Raw genomic sequence first — 19,258 nt, forward strand, 5'->3', positions numbered from 1 at the left:
TTCTCTTCAGCCAGAGCTTGTGCCTCAGGTTTTGCAGGCAGAAAGCAGACTTCCCAGCCCCTAAGTGAGAAGGAAGCTTCCAAAAGAAAGGTGGTACAGAAATGAGAAAAAGAGACCAAAAAAAAAAAAAAAGGAAACAAAATCCCTCAAACCCAACACCACCATGAAATTCCTTGCTGTTAAGGAAAGAGAAGAGGGGGTAGTGAAGGCAGAGAATTGTGAAGACCCTTTGGCAAAGGGAAATCTAGGAACAGAGAAAAGGAGGCCCCTCCCTCTGCCCTGACAAATCAAGGAAGGCTTCATGGAAGAGGTGATGGCCACACTGGTCCTAAAGAAGAGACGGCATGTTTGGTTGGGTCTTTGTGCAACAGATCGAAGAGGATGAGGGAACCCCTTTCCTCAGAGACTTTGTGGAAAGGAGGCCCTATGCCCCTGGAGGACCTCCTCTTCCCTGTACCTGCTGTTTGCCTCTGTGACCACCTCCCCTCTGGACACTCACCTCGGTAGGTCCTCAAGAGCTTCTTCGGTTCATCTACTGCAGCTGGATAGGAGGTGAAAAAGAAGAAGATGACAATGAAAATCACCTCCAATGTTAAGGCCAATGGGGGCAACCAGACCCGCACAGACTTTTGGTACTTAGAGCCCATCCTGTGTCTACCTCTGTGAGGCGTTTCCACCAGCACCGGGCATTACCCTTCGGCCCCACACCCTCTAAGGGGAGGGACAGGAGAGGCACCCGCGGAAGGCCTTATCTCAGGCTGCAAGGCTGGTCCTGCCGACCTATCTATGGAGTTAACACAGGAGCAGAGGGACAGTGACAGGGAGGAGGAAAATGCATTTATTCCAACATTAATTGATTCATTCCATCATTTATTGATTCAAAAAGTAGTTGCTACATTCCTACCACAGGGCAGGCACTGTGTCCAGTTGAAAAGAGGGCATTCATTCACTCGACCCTCAAACACAAGAATCTTCCTTCATCCCTTTTTTCACTTACCTTCACCACATCTTGCAAGAAAGGCAGAGTATAGATCAACACCCTTATTTCACAAATGGGGAAACGGATGCTTAGATGGAGCTTTGGATTGGCAAAATTTCTCTTTAAAATCTTACCACAGGTCAGAGAGGGCACCAAGTGGGCTCTTAAAAACGATATAGTGAATGAATGAATGAATGAAAGCAAAGAACACTATTAAGTCCTGGGGAGGTCCTAGGACCCACAGAGAACTAACTCCTCGGAGCCACACCGTTGAAATTAGTTTTATCTGAATCTGTATTTAAATACAGACTCTGACCTGTTTCTCAATCTTTCAAGGGCAGGTGTGACAAATGAAAGGAGGAGGCAATCCAGCTCTAGGAAAGCCCTGGTGGAAGTCCCGCTCTAGCCCGAGGCTAAAGTTGTCCCCCACTCTTGTCACCTGCTCATAGAGCAGTCCAGGACTTGCCTGGGGCATGAGCACTGCAGTGCATTTGATGATGGTCACCAGCCTCCGTATCCCCACCCCACAATGGACTGTCCCCTGGAACAGGATGTAAGGCACCTGCCATATAGTTCTGCCCCTGCAGCTAACTTTTCCTATGGCCACATCCATTTGCTTAGCAGAAGATCTGAGATATAGAGAAAGGGAGGGAAGGAGGAATCAACATTTTTTACCTTCTACACTGGCCCCAGTCACTGGCCACTGTGTGCAGACTGAATTTATGAGAGCCCAGAGACTAAAACCTGGCTAGGAGTAGCAAGGGGGCAGATTGTAGCCCAACATGAGTGAATATTTTATTGACCATTCATGGGGTAGTGAGCATCCTGTCGCTAGGGGAGCGCAAGCAGAAGCTGATGGTTAGTTGTCAGAGATGTCTTGTGAGTGATTCATATGTGGATTATGGGAGATGTTAATCACCTGGTAGAATCTTCTCTTTTTTGTTTTTAGATGAAACTAAACCCAGAAGGTCACACCCAAGGTCATACAGTCATTGACATTAGTCATTTCTTGCTCAGCACAGCTTTATTTACAAAAAAGAAAAAATTGAGAATAACCTAAATGTACAATAGTAGGAGACTGGTTAAGTAAACTACAAGACACATAATCTGCCACCAATATAATCATTCTGAACATGCAGAAAAATCCAGATGAAACTGCTTTTAAGGTTTATAAAAAGTGGCACAGGGGATATATTATTTGGTGGAGGAAGTTACAGAACAGTGTGCATGTTCCCACTTTTTGAAATAATAATAACAATGTATGTTAACACATGCATTGGGGGAAAAAATTGACTACAAACCACTCCTGGTTACTTTTGGTTTAGGTATCTTGGGGAGCTAAAATTTACTAAGTACTTTAGTACGCTAGGCATTGTTCTAGACACTTTACATGTATGAACTCAGTTAATGAGCCTGTGAGATGGGACTGTTAGCCTTTCTACAAGCTGAGGCACAGCAATATCAGGGGACTTGCCCAAGGTGGTGGGGTTAGTAAGTATTACAGCTAGGATTTCAACCTGGGCAGTCTATCTTGGGCACCTGGGTGTTTAACCACCTAACTTTAGCCCAGATAACTCCTAAGTCGTCTTCTATTTCTGAAAGACTAGCAATGTAGGATTCCAAGCCTTCTGCTATCTCATCAGTAAATAAGGCATAAGTACTGGTTTCTAGAGCTCAGCCCTCATGGTTAGCCTTGGTTTTGATTTCTGGCCTTTTTCAGGCCATCAGTCCTTTTTTTTTTAACTTTAAATTTTGTTTTGGGGTATAGCTGATTAATGATGTTGTGATAGTTTCAGGCAAACAGCAAGGGACTCAGTCATATATACACATGTATCCATCCTCCCCAAAACTTCCCTCCTATCCGGGCTGCCACATAACATTGAGCAGAGTTCCATGTGCTATACAGTGGGTCCTTGCTGGTTATCTATTTTAAACATAGCAGGGTGTACATGTCCATCCCAGACTCCCTAACTATCCCTTCCCCCGATCCTCCCCCCCACCCCAGCAACCACAAGATTGTTTCTAAGTCTGTGAGTCTCTTTCTGTTTTGTAAGTAAGTTCATTTGTATAATTTCTTCCTAGATTCCACATATAAGGGATGTCATACGATATTTCTCCCTCTTTGTCTGACTTACTTCACTCAGGATGACAATGTCTAGGTCCATCCATGTTGCTGGAAATGTCATTTCATTTTTAATGGCTGAGTAATATTCCATTGTGTATATGTACCATGTCTTCTTCATTCATTCCCCTGTCGACGGACATTCAGGTTGCCTCCACGTCTTTGGTCATGGAAGGTTCCTTAACAGGGGACTCCCCTGTGAGGGGAGAAGTGAATGTGATCCTTGTTGGCCTGGGTCCTGTACCAGCAGGCTGTGAAGCAGGCAGCTGTACCCACCTACCCAGGGGCACCAAATGTCAGGCAGATGAACACTAGAGATTTCCAGTCGCTGCCAGCCCCTGGGCTTGGGGCCCTTGACAGTTGTGTTTACATGCCGGCACACTCAGTGACGATCGCAGCTGCTTCCCACAGGGGCACCCGAAAGCCCTGTGTGTCCTGATCCTGCCCAGGGAGAGGCAGACCACCTGACAAGAGGGCCAAGCTCCTGCATGAACAGAAAGGCTTTCTTTAATAAAAGGGAGCTGACCCCACAGGTGGCCTCTCCCAGATGACTGATCAAAAGGGGAGTTTTCTCTCTTCCTCTCTGTCTCTTGCAAAAGACCCCTGTTTTCTGATGACAGTTCCAGATAGTCTGACTCCAAATCTTCAAGGCAGGGTCCCTGGGAAAGCACACGCGATCTAGAGCAGAAATGTCATAAATCAAATGTTAATTGTCAACTCTAGGTGGGAAGTGAATGGCTTTTCACTACCTTTGTCTCAACTTTTTAGGTTTATGTTTGAAGTTTTTCATAACAAAGTGTTTGGGGGGTATGTTCTGTGTGTACCTGCTGTTTCCCATACCAAAAGCACCCCTCCCCTCAGGTATCTACATGCTCCTGCCCTCACTGACTCATATCCAAATGACACGAGACCAGGAACTTCTGACTGTTGTATCCTCAGCACCTGATGCTTAGTCCATAGCGGGTGCTCAAGAAACACCTGTTGACTGAATAACAGCTGCCGACTCTGGAATGCCAAGCACTGGACCCAGCATTTCACAGACATTATTTCATTTACCCTTTCCCTCAAACCTGTGAGTATAGGCATCACCACTCCCATTTGACAGATGAGAAAACTGCTGCTCAGAGAAGTGATGCAAGCACCCAAAGTCACATAGCTAGTAAACAGCAGAGCTGGAACCCAACCCACATCCATCTGATGCCACGGCTTTTGCTCTTAACTGCTTTGCACTTCTGTCTTCCATTAACTAAACCACTTACAGTCTCAATTTCCTTATGAGTCAAATAAGATGAGCTGCTTTGCTTTCCTCACAGAGTTATTATAAATGTGGGACTACATAAGCATGCTTGGCAACCTGTGTTTTGGAAATGAAGGTGTGCAAGTGGTGCCCTGACTGTGGCCTCCTGGTCTGAGTGACTAGACTTCCTACAGGTATGATGAATCAAATCAGAGAGACTACGCTTGCTCCTTGGAAGGAAAACTATGACCAACCAAGATAGCATATTAAAAAGCGAAGACATTACTTTACCAAAAAAGGTCCATCTAGTCAAAGCTATGGTTTTTCCAGTAGTCATGTATGGATGTAAGAGTTGGACTATAAAAAAAGCTGAGCGCTGAAGAATTGATACTTTTGAACTGTGGTGTTGGAGAAGACTCTTGAGAGTCCCTTGGACTGCAAGGAGATCCAACCAGTCCATCATAAAGAAAATCAGTCCTGAGTGTTCACTGGAAGAACTGATGCTGAAGCTGAAACTCCAATCCTTTGGCCACCTGATGCAAAGAATTGACTCATTGGAAAAGACCCTGATGCTGGGAAAGATTGAAGGCAGGAGGAGAAGGGGATGACAGAGGATGAGATGGTTGGATGGCATCACCGACACGATGGACATGAGTTTGAGTAGGCTCCAGTTGGTGATGGACAGGGATGCCTGGCATGCTGTAGTCCATGGGGTCACAAACAGTCAGACACGACTGAGCGACTGAAATGAACTGTAGCTTTCACGTGTAATCATCCATTTTCTGTAGAAACAGGACTCTATGAGAACACTGCCATGCCCTCCTTATCTGAGTTAAATATTGGAAAACTCAGTCATGGGCAGTGACCAAGGAGGTAGGTAGGCCCCCCACATCTTCTCTCTGGAATCCTGTCCACACCAAAGGTGTGATTTTGATCTGGGCATGCTTAGTTAGAGCGTGGCTAAGTCAATCATTTATCTATTTAACAAACATGAGCTTTGGAGTCAGGCGACCTGGGTTCAAATCCTAGCTCTGCAAATTATTAGCTGTGTGACCTTGGGCAAGATGATCAATATCTCTGAGTCTGTTTCCTTCTCTGTAAAGTGGAGAAAAATCAGTATCCATCTCATAGGTTGGTTGTAAAAATTAAACGAGGTAGTACACATAAAGTGTCACATATGTAGAGAACTTACCATAAATGTTAGAAATGATTATTATTACATAAACTTGACATGTTTACATTAGAAAACCTCAAAAATGCAGAGGTGAGTAAAACTTACATAGAGCACCCACGATTTCATCATCTCTCCAAACCAGCTCTACTTCTTTTTGTATATAATCTTTCAGATTTTTTTCTATTCATGTGAATTCATGCCTTGTTTTTTTCCCCCTACAAAAAATGACATTATATAGCACATGTTTAGTAACTTGCTTTTTTTCATGAACAGTATATCATAAGCAGTTTCCAAACGAGGAAAAATCTTTCTATGACACTATTATGGTGGATAAAGGTCCAGGCTCAGACACTAGACTACCTGCATTTGAATCCTAGCTCTATCACTTACTGTGTAACCTTAGGCAAATGACTTAGCTTCTCTGTACCACAGTTTTCTCATCTGTAATACAGCACCAGTAGTAATCTCTTGGGCTCCCCAGGTGGTGCTAGTGGTAAAGAACTCGCTGGCCAATGCAGGAGACATGGGTTCAATTCCTGGGCTGAGAAGATCCCTGAAGGCGAGCATGGCAGCCCACTCCAGTATTCTTGCTTGGAAAATCCCATGGAATGAGGAACCTGGCAGGCTACAGTCCATAGGGTCGCAGAGAGTCAGACACAACTGAAGCGACTTAGCACGCATGCACAGTCATCTCTTCCTTATAGGGTTGCTGTGAGAATTAGATCAAAACGCATAGGATACTTAGAGGAGTATCCACACAAAATAAGTGTTATGTGTCATTATTCTCCAGGGCACACTGACTTCCATGGTAAGGCAATGTGATCATTTGTTTGACCAGCCCCCTCTGGGATATCTGGGTTATTTATAAAACTGTTTATGTTCTAAACACTACTATAAATATCTTTCATTAACAGGGTTCTCTGGGGACATGTATAAGAGGTGGCCATCCAAAGTCTGGACTTTCCTGTGACTCCCATGAGACAGGAACAAAGCTGAAGGCAGGTGAGCCAGCCTTGCCTGGTGGGCTTGAGGGGATAAAAGCTGCTGAAAAGGTGGGCATGCAATTTCCTTGGATGTGAAACAGCACGTGATGATCTCCTTCAGGCTATTCTGAGCTCAGTTGAAACCTATGTGCCAATCCCAACCCCTTGGCCATCTGAAAGTCCCAAGAGAAGAGGAGGAATGGCCCTGAATTCCTGTCTGGCACTTGGTCTTTGGAATGAGAGCAAATGATTTCTCTTTCTTGTCTTACTCATCTGTTAAATGGCCACTGCTGATCTCCCCTGCTTCCTGATTGGTGGAGGAAGGGTGGGGAGCTGGGGAGCTCTGTATTAGGCAGGAGGCCTGCCTCATCTCAGGCCAGTTTTGTGTGCCGAGGATCCTAAAAGGTCCTTTCAGTTTGAAAGGCTGGAACTTAGGTAAAGCCAAAGGGGTTTGGAGTAAGGTGGGCCAGGAAAATACAGAGTCCAGCTGGGGCAGTAGGAGTGAGAGGAAGGGAATGAAGAAGGGAAGACTTACAGTGGTATGTCCTTGGACTCTTGGCAAGGAGGCCTTTCCCATCATTCCACTCCAGGCAATCATTAGATCAACCATCCTTAACATCAAGAGTTATTTACAGGCACCAGAGGAGGTGCCTAGAGCATCAAGGCTCCATGCAGCTTAGCTTGTGACTCAAGCCAAATTCCTTTACCATAGCAACTGCATGACCTTATTTTCTCTGAGCCTCAGTTTTCTCACCTGCAAAATGGAGCTAATATATTCTGCTTCTAAACATAGGGCTTGAAGTGATTCTAAGAGGTAATCTTGGCACAGAGTGGACAGGTCACTCAACTCAGGACACCAGCAAGTTGACATCTCAAGTGGGACTGGAACCCAGACCTCCAGATTGCTTCTTCTTGGGCCATCATCCTGGGATTCTCTCTGCCCTTCCTCTGCTCCCATGAAGCCCAACAACTAACAGTAACTCCCAGTCACTTTATACTTCTCCACAGCCCTTGTCAGGAACCTGTTTGATGGGAGGCTAGCCAGAGAGCTTCAGAAAGCTGGTAAGTGTCCCCAGTGCCTCTCCCATCCTTTTTCTGGACTATTTACCCGTCCATTCCACAGTCTGCCATGGCACTGTCCTAGACAACAGGGACCCAGTGTGGAGTGGGAAAGACCAAAGATATGGCCTCTAACCTTGCAGAGTTGACTTAGTTGCTGGCCCAGGTAATCTGGAAACTTGCAGTCATGAAGAAGAGGGCTATTCCAGCTGGCAGACCCTGTGGAGTCTGAAGCCATGATCTCACCATGTACCTATGCCTTCAAGCCTTCAGTTATATTGATTTAGGTATCCTTCTCTGTGAACCAACCTGTATCCTTTTCCATGAATCAACCTGCCTTGGCAACCAACCGTGGCAACTTGGCAACAGAAGTCTTTTTCTGTTGCTTCAAGCAGAGTATTAGGTTCAGATGCTTTCACAATGATAGGTAGCCTTGGTGAAACTTTGAGCTCACAGAGTTTGTTATCCTTGGCTGCCCAGTGACACTTTATCAAAAGGCTGGAGTAGAGGTGAAGGATGAAAAACAGATATACTGTTAACAGAAATGACTTGCAGTAACCTATTGCATGTCTGTCCCTGAGAGTTCATCATCTGGTAATAGCCTTCAAACAAACCTGAGTGAAAACAGAGGCTCTGAGATATTCAGTAACTTGCCCAAGCTAGCAAGTGGCCAAGCTGGAATTTCAATCCAGGTCTGAAAAAGCAGATACTCTTGCAATTTTTCTAAATGCATCTCTACAGGGTATGAATCCAGTCCCCAAGAAGCTTTTCATCCAGGTGAATGGACAAGCCTCATCCAAGAAACCACAAATTAGGAACAGTACTGCTGGAGATGCTCTCTGTAGAAGCAAAGGCACGTAAGAGGAAAGATATAGTTGTCTTAGTGGATTTGAGGACAGTGAATAGATTAAGGCTTGCTGGCCTGGGGAGGCCTGGAAAAGAGGGGTGGGTGCCCCTGTGACCAGCTTTGGATGCCATAATAAACAGAATGGGTCTTCTTTTCCAGGCACTGGGTAATCTTTGTGAAGATTTGTGACAGTATAAAGTAACAGCAGTAGCTGAGGATGATGCATTTGGGATAAATTACAAGTTCCTTCTTGGGGTGGATTTTTATTTAAGGGAATGATCACAGGGCTGGGAGACGTCCACACATCCCAGGACAAAACAAGATGGCATCTGCTTTCCTGTAAGTTTTTTAAATGTGTTGTAAGACCATCTAACAGTCCCTCTGTTGGTGAATGGTTAAGTTGGTACAGTCACTTCATAGGAGATGTTGCAACCATCAGAAATATTTAGGAAGGATGAATTCATTATAACATGTTAAAATGCTTATGTCAAAGAACAGAACTACAAAACTGAAAGTCTAATACAATCATATTCTGCTTAATAATAATAAAAACAACAGTAATAGTAGTAATATATCATCCAGGGGGAGGAAACTGGAAAGACAGGGAAAAATACAGAATGCTAACAGCTCTGTTAAGGTGATGAGATCCATGGGTGTCTTTCCCATCCCCCGCCTTCAGCAACTTCTCTGTTTCCCCAGTTTTTCTTTACTGACATGCATTCCTCTTTTTGACATCTACTCTTTTCCTTTCTCTTAAAAAAAAAAAAAAAACTTTGTCTTTTCTAACTGCTATTTTGCCATACCTATGCTGCAGGGGAGCAATGAGGAGTAAAAGAACAAACAGATGCAGAGCACCCAGCACGGTGCTTCGCAGAGAATTGGGCGCTCTAGGAATGTTAGGTAAGAAGGGTCACTGACCCAGCTTCCCCGCGGCACCAGAACCCTGCCCGGAGGCAGAGACGCTTCCGACGTCGATGCTCGCCAGGTCCAGCAGGCGCGGTGCCCAAAGAAGCCGCCGCCGCCGCCAAAGTCAGCCCTGCGGACGTGGAGCCCGGGCCGCACCGCCCCACACACACCCACCGCGGCAACCTCGCGCGACGGCGCGCGCACCACGGCCCCGCCCCTGTGACGCGCCTCCAGGAGGCGGGACCACGGAGGCCCCGCCCCACGCCTCCTCCGATTGGCCGCCGCGCTGTCACCACCACGTCGCGGGAAGCTGGCAGGGTGTGTGAGTGTGTGTGTGTGTGTGTGCGGTTTGCTTTGTCATTCGTACACCCGTCGCTCGCAGACGCGGCCGGCTTGGCCGAGCACTCCAGGATCCTCAGGAAGGGCCCCCGGCGCTGTCCCTGGCGCTTCCCGGACGAGGAGGATGCGGCGAGCCCCTTACATAAGGATGCGGCGGACTGGAGTTTCAGTTCAGCACAGAAACGCACATGCCGCAAACCCAGGCCTCGCGATTTCATAGGGCACTAGGGATAGCTTAACAATGAAAAAAAGCACCTCATGCTCTAATGTGAATTCTCATACAGTGAAATGCAACCCAACAATAAAGAAATGCACCTTCGTAACAAGGCAGAATATTAGGATGTTATATTTATAGGGCCTATTTATAAGCCTCTATTTAAATCGTTTCTGATAGGCTCGGACGCAGGCCCAGACACCTTCATGATTGGTGCACTCTTCTGTCCTTCAAAGAGGTGGGTTCTAGAGTCCGTTTTGCCTCAGCGGGCCCCAGGATTGGCCGGTAGCAGCGTAGCGGCGCCTGCGATTGGTCCTAGAGGTCGTCCGTCGGAGCGGTGGAGGCGGGGCAGGCGGCTGGCTGGTGCTGGGGCGGGCGGGCCCCGGAATTGTCATTTCTTTGTTTCCGAAGGCGGAGGAAGCTCTGAGCGCCCCCCTCCCTCCTCCCTGTCCCACCCCCTCCCCCCCGGGTGCTGGCTCCATGTCTGTGTGACCGGCCCCAGGGGTAGAGTCCAGGCCCGACGCGGGGCGGGCCGGTGGCGGCGGCGGCGGCTGCGGCTGAGGTGAGAGACGGCTGCGGCGGCGGCGGCGCGGGCACCCGGCCCCCCAGCGGGAGGATGAAGCGGCGGAACGCCGACTGCAGTAAGCTCCGCCGCCCCCTAAAGCGAAACCGGATCACCGAGGGAATCTACGGCAGGTGAGCGGCGGAGACCCCTGCCTCCGCCGGCGCGGGCCCCGCGGCCCCCCCGGCCGGCTCCGGAGGGGACGGGCCCCGTTATGTAACCCCGACTAGGCCGCACGCCCGCGCCGGGGGCTCCTCGGAGGAGCGCTGCCCAGGAGGGAGGGGGCCCCGGGGGTCCGCCCCAGGGAGCGCGGGGCGTGGCGAGGGCCGCCGGCCCGGCTTCGAGGGCGCGGCGGGCGCGGGCTGAGGGAGCCGCCGCGCCGCCGTTGGGAGCGTCCGGGCCCCGCCGGGGGGGAGGGGCGGCGACCCCTTCCCCGCCCGCGCCCGCCGGGCCCTCGGGGCCGCTCCCGGGGCCCACGGGCCGCCTCTGTCCCCCCGGCCCTCAGTCCCCTCTGGCCCGGGAGTCGCCGGCCCGGGCTGGGAGGCGCGTGGACCATATGCCCCGGTGACGGGGAAGGCTGACAAAGTTGGGAGCAGACAGGGCCCCCCTCCCGCGGTCCCTCGGCGGACCGGGCAGGTGGTCACGTTGCCCCCTCTCGCCTTTTACTTCTCTTACGGGATCTCAAACTTGACACCGACTGCTGAAGCTCATACCCACCCCCCCAAATCCTGCGCTGTGGCCCCGCTCCAGTCTCAGGCGAGATGACCCTTTTCTCAGCCGCATTATTTTGCCAATTCTAAGCAGATAGTTTTCTTCGAACCCGTTAAAAGGGATTTTTCTCCAAACTCACGTGGTTTTTTTTGTTGTTGTTTGTTTGATTTGTTTTTAATCCTCCCCAAAGCAAAGCCGGGTCCCTTTCAATAGAAATTGAATTCAATACCGAGGGGTAGGACAACAGGTTCACGGGGCAACTGAGGGACCATCCCAGCTTCCCTCAGCAGCGTTTGTGTTCGACTGTTATTTTCTGATCTCACTGTGTTAATTCTAAATGGAACTTGCCTTCATAAAGAAATGATTTAAGAGGAGAAGTGGTTAGTTTACAGAGGAGAATTCTCAGGATGTGCATATAAGCTTAATTGAATCCTGGCGGTGTTTTACAATTTATCTATTCTAGCTGTGGAACTTAGGGAAATACGTGAGGTAACTGATGACACCCAGCTTGGCCTGAGCGTAACTGTACACCTTGCTCATGCCACTGTTTACACGTTTAGAAAGATTGCTTTTCACAAGCAGCTGACTGAAGTAAACATTGGCTGTTTTCTTTATTTCAAGCTTAAAAGCAGTTAAGAAGTCAGTTAAAGTAAGTTCTTGGATATATCCTTACGTAACGAGCCATAGATCATAGGAAGAGTTCATTCATTCAACAAATACCTGCACTATGTGCCAGGCCCTGTTCTAGCTAGTAAGAGTATGGCAGTAAGTAAAGCAGGCCAAAAATCCATGCTGAATCAATCAAACCTGACCAATTAAACAAAAGCTGTAAAAGCCAAAAACATTTTTCCTACAAATTTAATGGATGGGGGGAAGTTCTCTTCAAGTTACTTACACACACTCTAATTTTTGAATAAGGGAAGGGTTTTCCCCCTGCCTATTGAAAATGATTTGAACAATTTAATATTAATGGTGACACAATAGAAAAAGCTTGTTAAGCAGAGTTGGTAAACCAAGGACAACGGTGCTATTTGAATGGCTGCTATTTACAGTGATGATGTACCTGTTATAGTCAGAAGATTGAGAATCCCATATTGTTTCCATGTTTTCCGTTGTATTGCAACTTCTCTTGTATTTGAACATATATGCGCAGTTTAGTACATGCCTCATAGTTAACGCTTAGAGTGCATCAGTGTGAAGAAGTGAATGTATTGTCTAATGAAGTTCTATTAGTTTACTAATGAACTTTTGAAATTTGAATTTTCTTACCCTAAAGGTTAATAGTAAATACCCTATGCAATGGTTCCGAGTTTCATCTGTAAGATTGTGAAAAACCAGTAGTATTTCAGCTCTCAAATCTGTTTATGCTTCTCTTTGATGCTCTTTAAGTTAAATGTTAATAAAAGACCTACATATATTTGTATCTTTCTTTTCTCTTGGAGCACCATATATCAAGTGAGCGTTTCAATTTACTTATCTGTTTCTTGGTTTATATTATTTATATTTCTTAGTTTATATTATTATATTATGGAATATTATGATCTGAAGAACAAGATCATAGTGTTAGGGGTTTTTTGCAGTTTTGTTTTCAAAAAGAGATTTAGAAAATTTTCAGTTATTTCTAAAGCAGACAGAATGAGCTAGTTATGAATTGTGGTGTTTGAGGATTTGTGAGTATCAAATTTCTGTTCATCATCACATTTAAGTCTACACTAAATTGTTTGTAACACCATCTATTGCCCATTTTGTTTCTCAACGTCTGGCCAATTTTGGTCTCATTAAATAGAGAGCTTTGTTTTTTTCTGAGGCTCTGTTGACAGTTCTGATAACCACTATCTACTGTTTCACAGCATAACCTTTCATGGACTTAATATTTGCATGTTCTCAGTCTGCACAGCTCTGAGCTTGGGCTAACAAGGAGGGAGCTGTGGTGAAGAGAGCCCTGGACTGAGAGTGTCAGGAGACCTAGGCTCAGACTCAAGTGTCCCAGCTCTGCCGTGTGGGACAGACAGGGCAACCCCAGCTTTGAGTCCCAGTTCACTCATCTGTCAAGTGAGTTTTGAGGACTAAAAGGAAATAATGTCCAGTTTGTGAAACTCTGTATAAATTCTAGCATCTTAATACAAACATTATTTAGCATGTTGTTGTTATCACAGTTTACCATATTTGGTTTATTTTTTAAAGGAGTCAGGAAAGACCATAAAATTTGTTACAACTATCAACAAAAGTCGAGTAGACAAAACAAGGGATCAGTTGCAGGTTGGTCTTGCTGAGGGGAAAAAAAAAAAATCCCTGTTGCTGAAATGCTTTTAATCATGGGCTCCAATCCAGCAACTGTGACTGAGGTGATTGTCAAAAGATACCATTATTATCAGTATGGCTGTGGTAGAATTCTATTTCAGGGGCAAGGTAGATGGAAAATGAATTTTTAGCATTATATTAATGTTACCTGCATTTATGTATATACCCATCATTTGAAAACTGAAATGTATTAGAAATATGTTATTCCAGTCAAGTTAATAATCAGAAATAAGTGAAAGGAAATAGGAATGGTGGTCATTTTCTTTTACATTATTATGGGCTAAAACTTCAATGCCATTTTGAAAAAATCTGAGCCTGCACAGAACCTGACAGAGAATAGGAATTCAGTGCTCAATGTTGAGCAAGTGAATTAGTAAATAAATGAACATAAGCCAGTCCATTCTACTCATTTAAGAACCTGCGTTGTTTAGGTAATTATGTAGGATACAGGATAAGATATGATTCCTTGTCTTCAAGGAGTTTACAGTCTAGGAGACCATAATTCCCTCTTAAATTTGTATAGTAGTTTTGAGGTTCCAGAAAACTTTGAGTTCTATCCAAGTAAAAATATTTTAGTTGAATTAAATTTTCACTGGCTGGTTTACCTGATGCATTAACAGACTTACTTTGCCCTGTGCTATTTTATGATGAAGTAGGCAGTCACCACTAAGTGAGGAAATATATATACTCAGATGAAATTGATGTGAAAGTACTTTGGAAATTATGAAAAAAGTTTTTAATAAGAGAAAGTAAAATTAATAACTCTACTTAACTATAACATTTCAGAAGCCTTTGGCTTTTAGGGCAGTGACTCTCTCCCTGAGTCTGCCTTCACACATGCACCAGACACTCCCCAAAGTAATACCTAATGACTCCATGCAGTGATTGTCCAGGTGAGATGGGGTTGGAGTGCTGTGTAGTTTTTAAAAGCCTTAAGGGAATTCTCTGTGGTTCCACACCTTTCATCTTGCCAGGTTCCCCACCCCCTCTGAGAATTTACTGACTTTATAATAGGAAAACGAGAAGACAAGCTTTGGTGAGTAGGAGACGGAGGCAGAAACATTTATGTTTAAAGTCTCTGCAGTTAAAATCGTTGCTTACCCAAGTAAGTATAGTAAGAATTTTAAGTAAGGCATGCGTGTGTTTTAAGCTTCCGGAAATTATTTTATATTTCAAGCTGGTAGTTGAAGGAAGCACCCATTCCCGTGTGGATTTATGGATACCTCCTGCCATGGTGTGCTGAGGTCTGCTGGCAATGTGTTGCCTGAAGGTTAAGCAGTGTAATGCTGTACCTGACTTTGACATTGTAGGACTGGGGACTTCCCTGGTATGTACCATGACTTTTCCCATCTTTATTTCAGAGGAGAATTTTCTGGCCTTTGACTTTCTGTAAATGGTCAAAGTTTATATACTTCTCAGCTTCCTAATTTCCTTTTTCAGACCCTTGTCTGAATAATCTCACCTCCAGAGAGTTCACTTCACTGCTTTTCCTGCTATCTTAATGATATTTCCTAAGCCTAGTTTTAGACTTCTTTGGGCCGTGCTTATTAAAGCCACTTGAGGCTGGCCTGACCCTTGGCTGCCTTAATTGTACATGTGTTCTGCAACTGAAACCCCAGACTCCAGTGTTGCAACCTCACAGCCTAAAAGCATTTTGATCATCTTGTAGGCCTTAACTTCAGCGGTGCTGGACTTGACAGAAAAGTGATAAACGTAGTATTGTTTTAGAAGGATATTGGGGAAGGGGGTAAATACAGTGGAAAATTTAGAAATTGAAATGTTTTCACTAACCTTTCTAATGAGGTGTTTAGCTTAACTCTTGTATTTGTAGTTTCTGTGAAATACATTTAAACAAATCTTCCACACTGGAATTTTGTACTTCATTTTTGCTAGTAGTGTACTACCTTAAAAAAAAAAAGTACTTTCCTCCAGCTTGCATTGATGATTCTTCTTGTCTGAGTGTTCTTGACAGTTTAGTTTCATTAGATGTTTTGAAAATTACTTTAAGTTGCTGCTATCAGTTGAGGTGGGGAAGGGAGTGAACATGATCTATTTCACACTATTTGCTTAAAAGCATCCTGTTTTATTAATGATACTTTCCTTTTTCTTCATATTGGTTCCTCATGGCTTTTCTTGAACCTCACTAGATTTGGAGATTGATTTTAATAGTAGTCTGAATAGCTTATTATTTTCACTTTCTTGTTATATACCTATATATTGTGGACCCAATCCATGTTCTGTAAGCACTTTTATTTCCAGAGTCTATCTTTGGCCATTTCTCCCAGGTTTTCTAGATACTAGAAAAAACCCCTTTGGGGTTTTATGTGGCTATATGTGTGTTTTGTTTGTCATTTTCTAGGCTACCATCCAGATGATATACTTAAGGGGCTATAACAAGATAGAACATATATCTTGTGAAATCTGGAGGATCAGATAGAGATTTTATAAACTTAGTTGAAACCTGAAAGTGAAATACTATAATTTGGGTTACTTTTCTTGATGAAATTTAGTGTGCCCTTCAAATATAGCTATTACTTTATTCTCTAGGCTTCCCAGATTTGAGTGTAATTATTTTACTTGGATCATTTTCAAGAAATAGGTCCAGAAGAAAAATAAATTTCTTCTCAACAAGCTGCATAAGTAGAATGGTACATACCAACAGGAGAAACACATACCCTCTGCTGCCCCCCCCCTTTTTTTTCCCATCATGGATTTCTTCAAATACCTGAGGAGTGACTATTTCCTCAAGGTCTCTCACCTTCAGGCAGTGCATTCTGGTAATGGAAACTTTAAAAAAAATGTAATCAACTATTAGAGTATATACTTTGAGGCTTTCTGTCTTTACTTTGACATTTAGTTTAACTGACATCAAATTGGCCTCAGCTCATCAGCCTTCTTAAGATGCCTGTCATCCCCAGACTTTGAAGCCCCTTCATAGCATTGACTTTCCTTCCTTTGTATTTTTACCTCTGCTACCCTTAAGAGCCATGTGCTCACATTGACTCATAGGGTTATAACGTCAGAAGTCATTTATCCCTCACCCCATCTCCTCTGTTGCCATTTCTGTTTTGGAGGTTTTGCTTTTAGTGGCTTGAAATGGTGCAGCCAGTCCACTTTAGGTGTATCCATAGGAATCACCGATTCATTAAGGCTGTTTGGGATGTGCTTCCTACCCAGAGCTAGAAGGTGGCTACCCAGAGTTGGCTAGAAGTAATCACACTCTTGTTTAAAATTATATTACTACTTTGCTCATCTTCAAAACACTTTTAAAACCCAAATAAGCTGCTCTGTACTAAAGTCAGTGCTCTGGCTATCTTGTAGTGAGGTTACTTGAGCTCTGGAGAGAATGGGGACCGTTTTCTTGGTTAAACAAAAACCCCTGTCTCAGATGATAGAAATTCTAAGGTTGGAGTCTTCTTTCACAGATGTAGTATTATTTTCTTGTCTTCTTCTAGGCTTGACAAACTATACCTCATGGTTCATTGCGTTTCTGGCTTTTTTAAAAAACGAGTCGTCTTTTTATTTTTAAACTACGTCTTTCTCTATTACAGTGACCATTCTGTGAGTATGACTATTATTGGAGAGCAGTCTTGAATTGTCCCATCTTTTGTGCCATGGCTATTTCTGTAAAGAGCATTTGACTTTAGCATCTTTTTCTGCTTTTAAAGCTTCATAGTGTTTACAGATTAAGTTTATTGATTCATAGTTTGTGAATTAAGGTACTGAGGATTTATTCTTTTGTGAAGTGTTTTTGCTTGTTTTTTAAAAGCTTGGTTCTTCTGGTAAATTAAAGAATTGTGTAACTCGAATATATACACACAAAGGGATGTAAAGAAGGGCAATAATAATTATTGTGCATGTAACAAGTTGAGAAAGTCCAATGTGATAGTTAAGCATATGGCCTTTAACATCTTATGAACTTGGGTTCAAGTAATGCCCCCAACACTAGTTATGTGATCTTGAACAAGTCATTTACCTGCTTTAACCCTCACTTTTCTCATCTGTAACATGAGGATAGTAAATAATATTATCTACTAGGATTGTTATAAGGACAATTGACCTAAGTCACGTAAAATACTTAATATAGTATCTGACACAGGCATGGTTGCTTGAAAAGTTGATTTCTTTTATACTGTTGTTGCTATAATTTTATTTTCATTCTGTTATTTAGTTCCAGGAAAGATACTAGTTTCACAGATGAGAAAACTGAGATTTCAGGAGGTTTCACTACTTGATAGAGGCCTCTCTCTGTCTAACCCTGGAGTCTGTCCTCTCTTGTACTTATTGTGCTACTTCATCCTTTCTGAGTGGTGTTTACATGCAACAACATATAGTAGAGTTTGGTCCTCTCAAACTCTACTACATGTAGAACAAGTGTCCTTATCTTCATGTTTCAGGTGAAGCAGCAACTACCAGGAGTGTCCTGTGCAACAACATTAATCTTTTTTCCTTCTCAAAATGAGAATCTCTTTTCTATTAAATAATCCAGTATAGATGTGACAACAATGCAAAATGTGATCCTGGACTGAATCCTGGCCTGGATGCTGGACTTGATCAGTGCGTCTCTGTCTGTTGCTATAAAGGACATTAATGAGATAATTACTGAAATTAGAATAATGTCTATAGGTCAGGTAATAGTACTATATCAGTGTTGATTTCCTGATTTTGATAATTGTGCTGTGGTTTATAAGAAAATATTCTTGTTTTTAAAAAATTGAGTAAGGGGACATTATGTCTACAAATTATTTTCAGATGGTTCAGGGGAAAATGTACACATATATAGGGATAGAGTGATGACAGAAACTTGATAAAAGGTTTTATCATTTGTGAGTGGGTAGAAAGATATAAGGGAATTCTTTGTAGTATTTAGGCAACTTTTCTGTAAATCTAAAACTATTTCAAAATGAAGAGTTAAGAAAAGTAACACATGCTTGTTAGAAAAACTAAAGCAGTATGACAATGTGTAAGTTTAATGTAAAAAACCTTAGTCGTCCTGTTCTGGAATGAGCACTGTGATATAATTTATAAGTATGGTTTCTTCTTTGATCCATATAGATAAGTATTTCTTAACAGAAATAGAGTTCTATTTTATATACAAGTTTCTTGGTTTTTCTCCACAGTTAATCGTACCGATTTTTTTATACACAGAAATTGATTTATCTTTGAGTGGCAACACAACAATGCATGTATAATTCACTCTGTGTTCTCTGGTCTCCTAACTTCCATTCCTGTGCTCTTTCAACAGTGCCCTTCAGCCTATTCTGTGTTCCTCAGGTTTCTTTTCTATTGAATGGCAGTAACTGCCCTGCTTATGTGATAGTTCTAGGGATAAAAGTGAGATAATTTTAATATGAAAGCTTTTGGAAGAGTTACACAGTGAAAGTGAAAGTCGCGTCCATCTCTGAGACCCCATGGACTATACAGTCCATGGAATTCTCCAGGCCAGAACACTGGAGTGGGTAGCCTTTCCCTTCTCCAGGGCATCTTCCCAACCCAGGGATCGAACCCAGGTCTCCCGCACTGCAGGCGGGTTCTTTACCAGCTGAGCACAAGTGCAGAGTAAATGTGAAGTATGATTAGGTAGATGATCTTTACTGTCGAAGGTATGAAGCAAAATACTTGATTCACTTATGAAATAAATCTCTAATGTTTAGACAATGTTAGCACAGGTTTTAGGGCCTCTGGCTTGTCTTCTTTCTCCTAATGTCTTCACCCATTTTCATCCCAAACCCCTAGCGTCCACACTATTTAAAGTGTTTTTGAGATAGAAATTCTAAGACTTTAAACTTTCTGGTTGCATTAGGTTAGAGTACCTGTCATTAAA

The 19,258-nt window shown here is 43.7% G+C and overlaps 2 protein-coding genes and 1 long non-coding RNA gene across 3 annotated transcripts in view; 2 read left to right on the top strand and 1 right to left on the bottom strand.

The window, feature by feature from the left end:
• Positions 1 to 647, bottom strand: part of RHCE (Rh blood group CcEe antigens) — a 39,107-nt gene extending 38,460 nt beyond the window's left edge. Inside the window, exon 1 of the mRNA XM_043445410.1 lies at positions 500 to 647. Within this exon, the coding sequence (XP_043301345.1) occupies positions 500 to 647 (148 nt within the window). The remainder of the gene's footprint in view (positions 1 to 499) is intronic.
• A 5,831-nt stretch (positions 648 to 6,478) lies between these two features.
• Positions 6,479 to 8,407, top strand: LOC122426274. Its single transcript, XR_006265137.1, has 3 exons — positions 6,479 to 6,514; positions 7,504 to 7,557; positions 8,296 to 8,407. It is a non-coding gene; the product is annotated as an uncharacterized LOC122426274 (long non-coding RNA).
• Positions 8,408 to 10,249: 1,842 nt separating this feature from the next.
• MACO1 (macoilin 1) overlaps positions 10,250 to 19,258 on the top strand; it is a 65,697-nt gene continuing 56,688 nt past the window's right edge. Inside the window, exon 1 of the mRNA XM_043444981.1 lies at positions 10,250 to 10,556. Within this exon, the coding sequence (XP_043300916.1) occupies positions 10,477 to 10,556 (80 nt within the window). The 5' untranslated portion in view covers positions 10,250 to 10,476. The remainder of the gene's footprint in view (positions 10,557 to 19,258) is intronic.

This window comes from Cervus canadensis, chromosome 24 (genome assembly GCF_019320065.1).
Source record: "Cervus canadensis isolate Bull #8, Minnesota chromosome 24, ASM1932006v1, whole genome shotgun sequence".
In the NCBI taxonomy this organism is placed as follows: domain Eukaryota; kingdom Metazoa; phylum Chordata; class Mammalia; order Artiodactyla; family Cervidae; genus Cervus; species Cervus canadensis.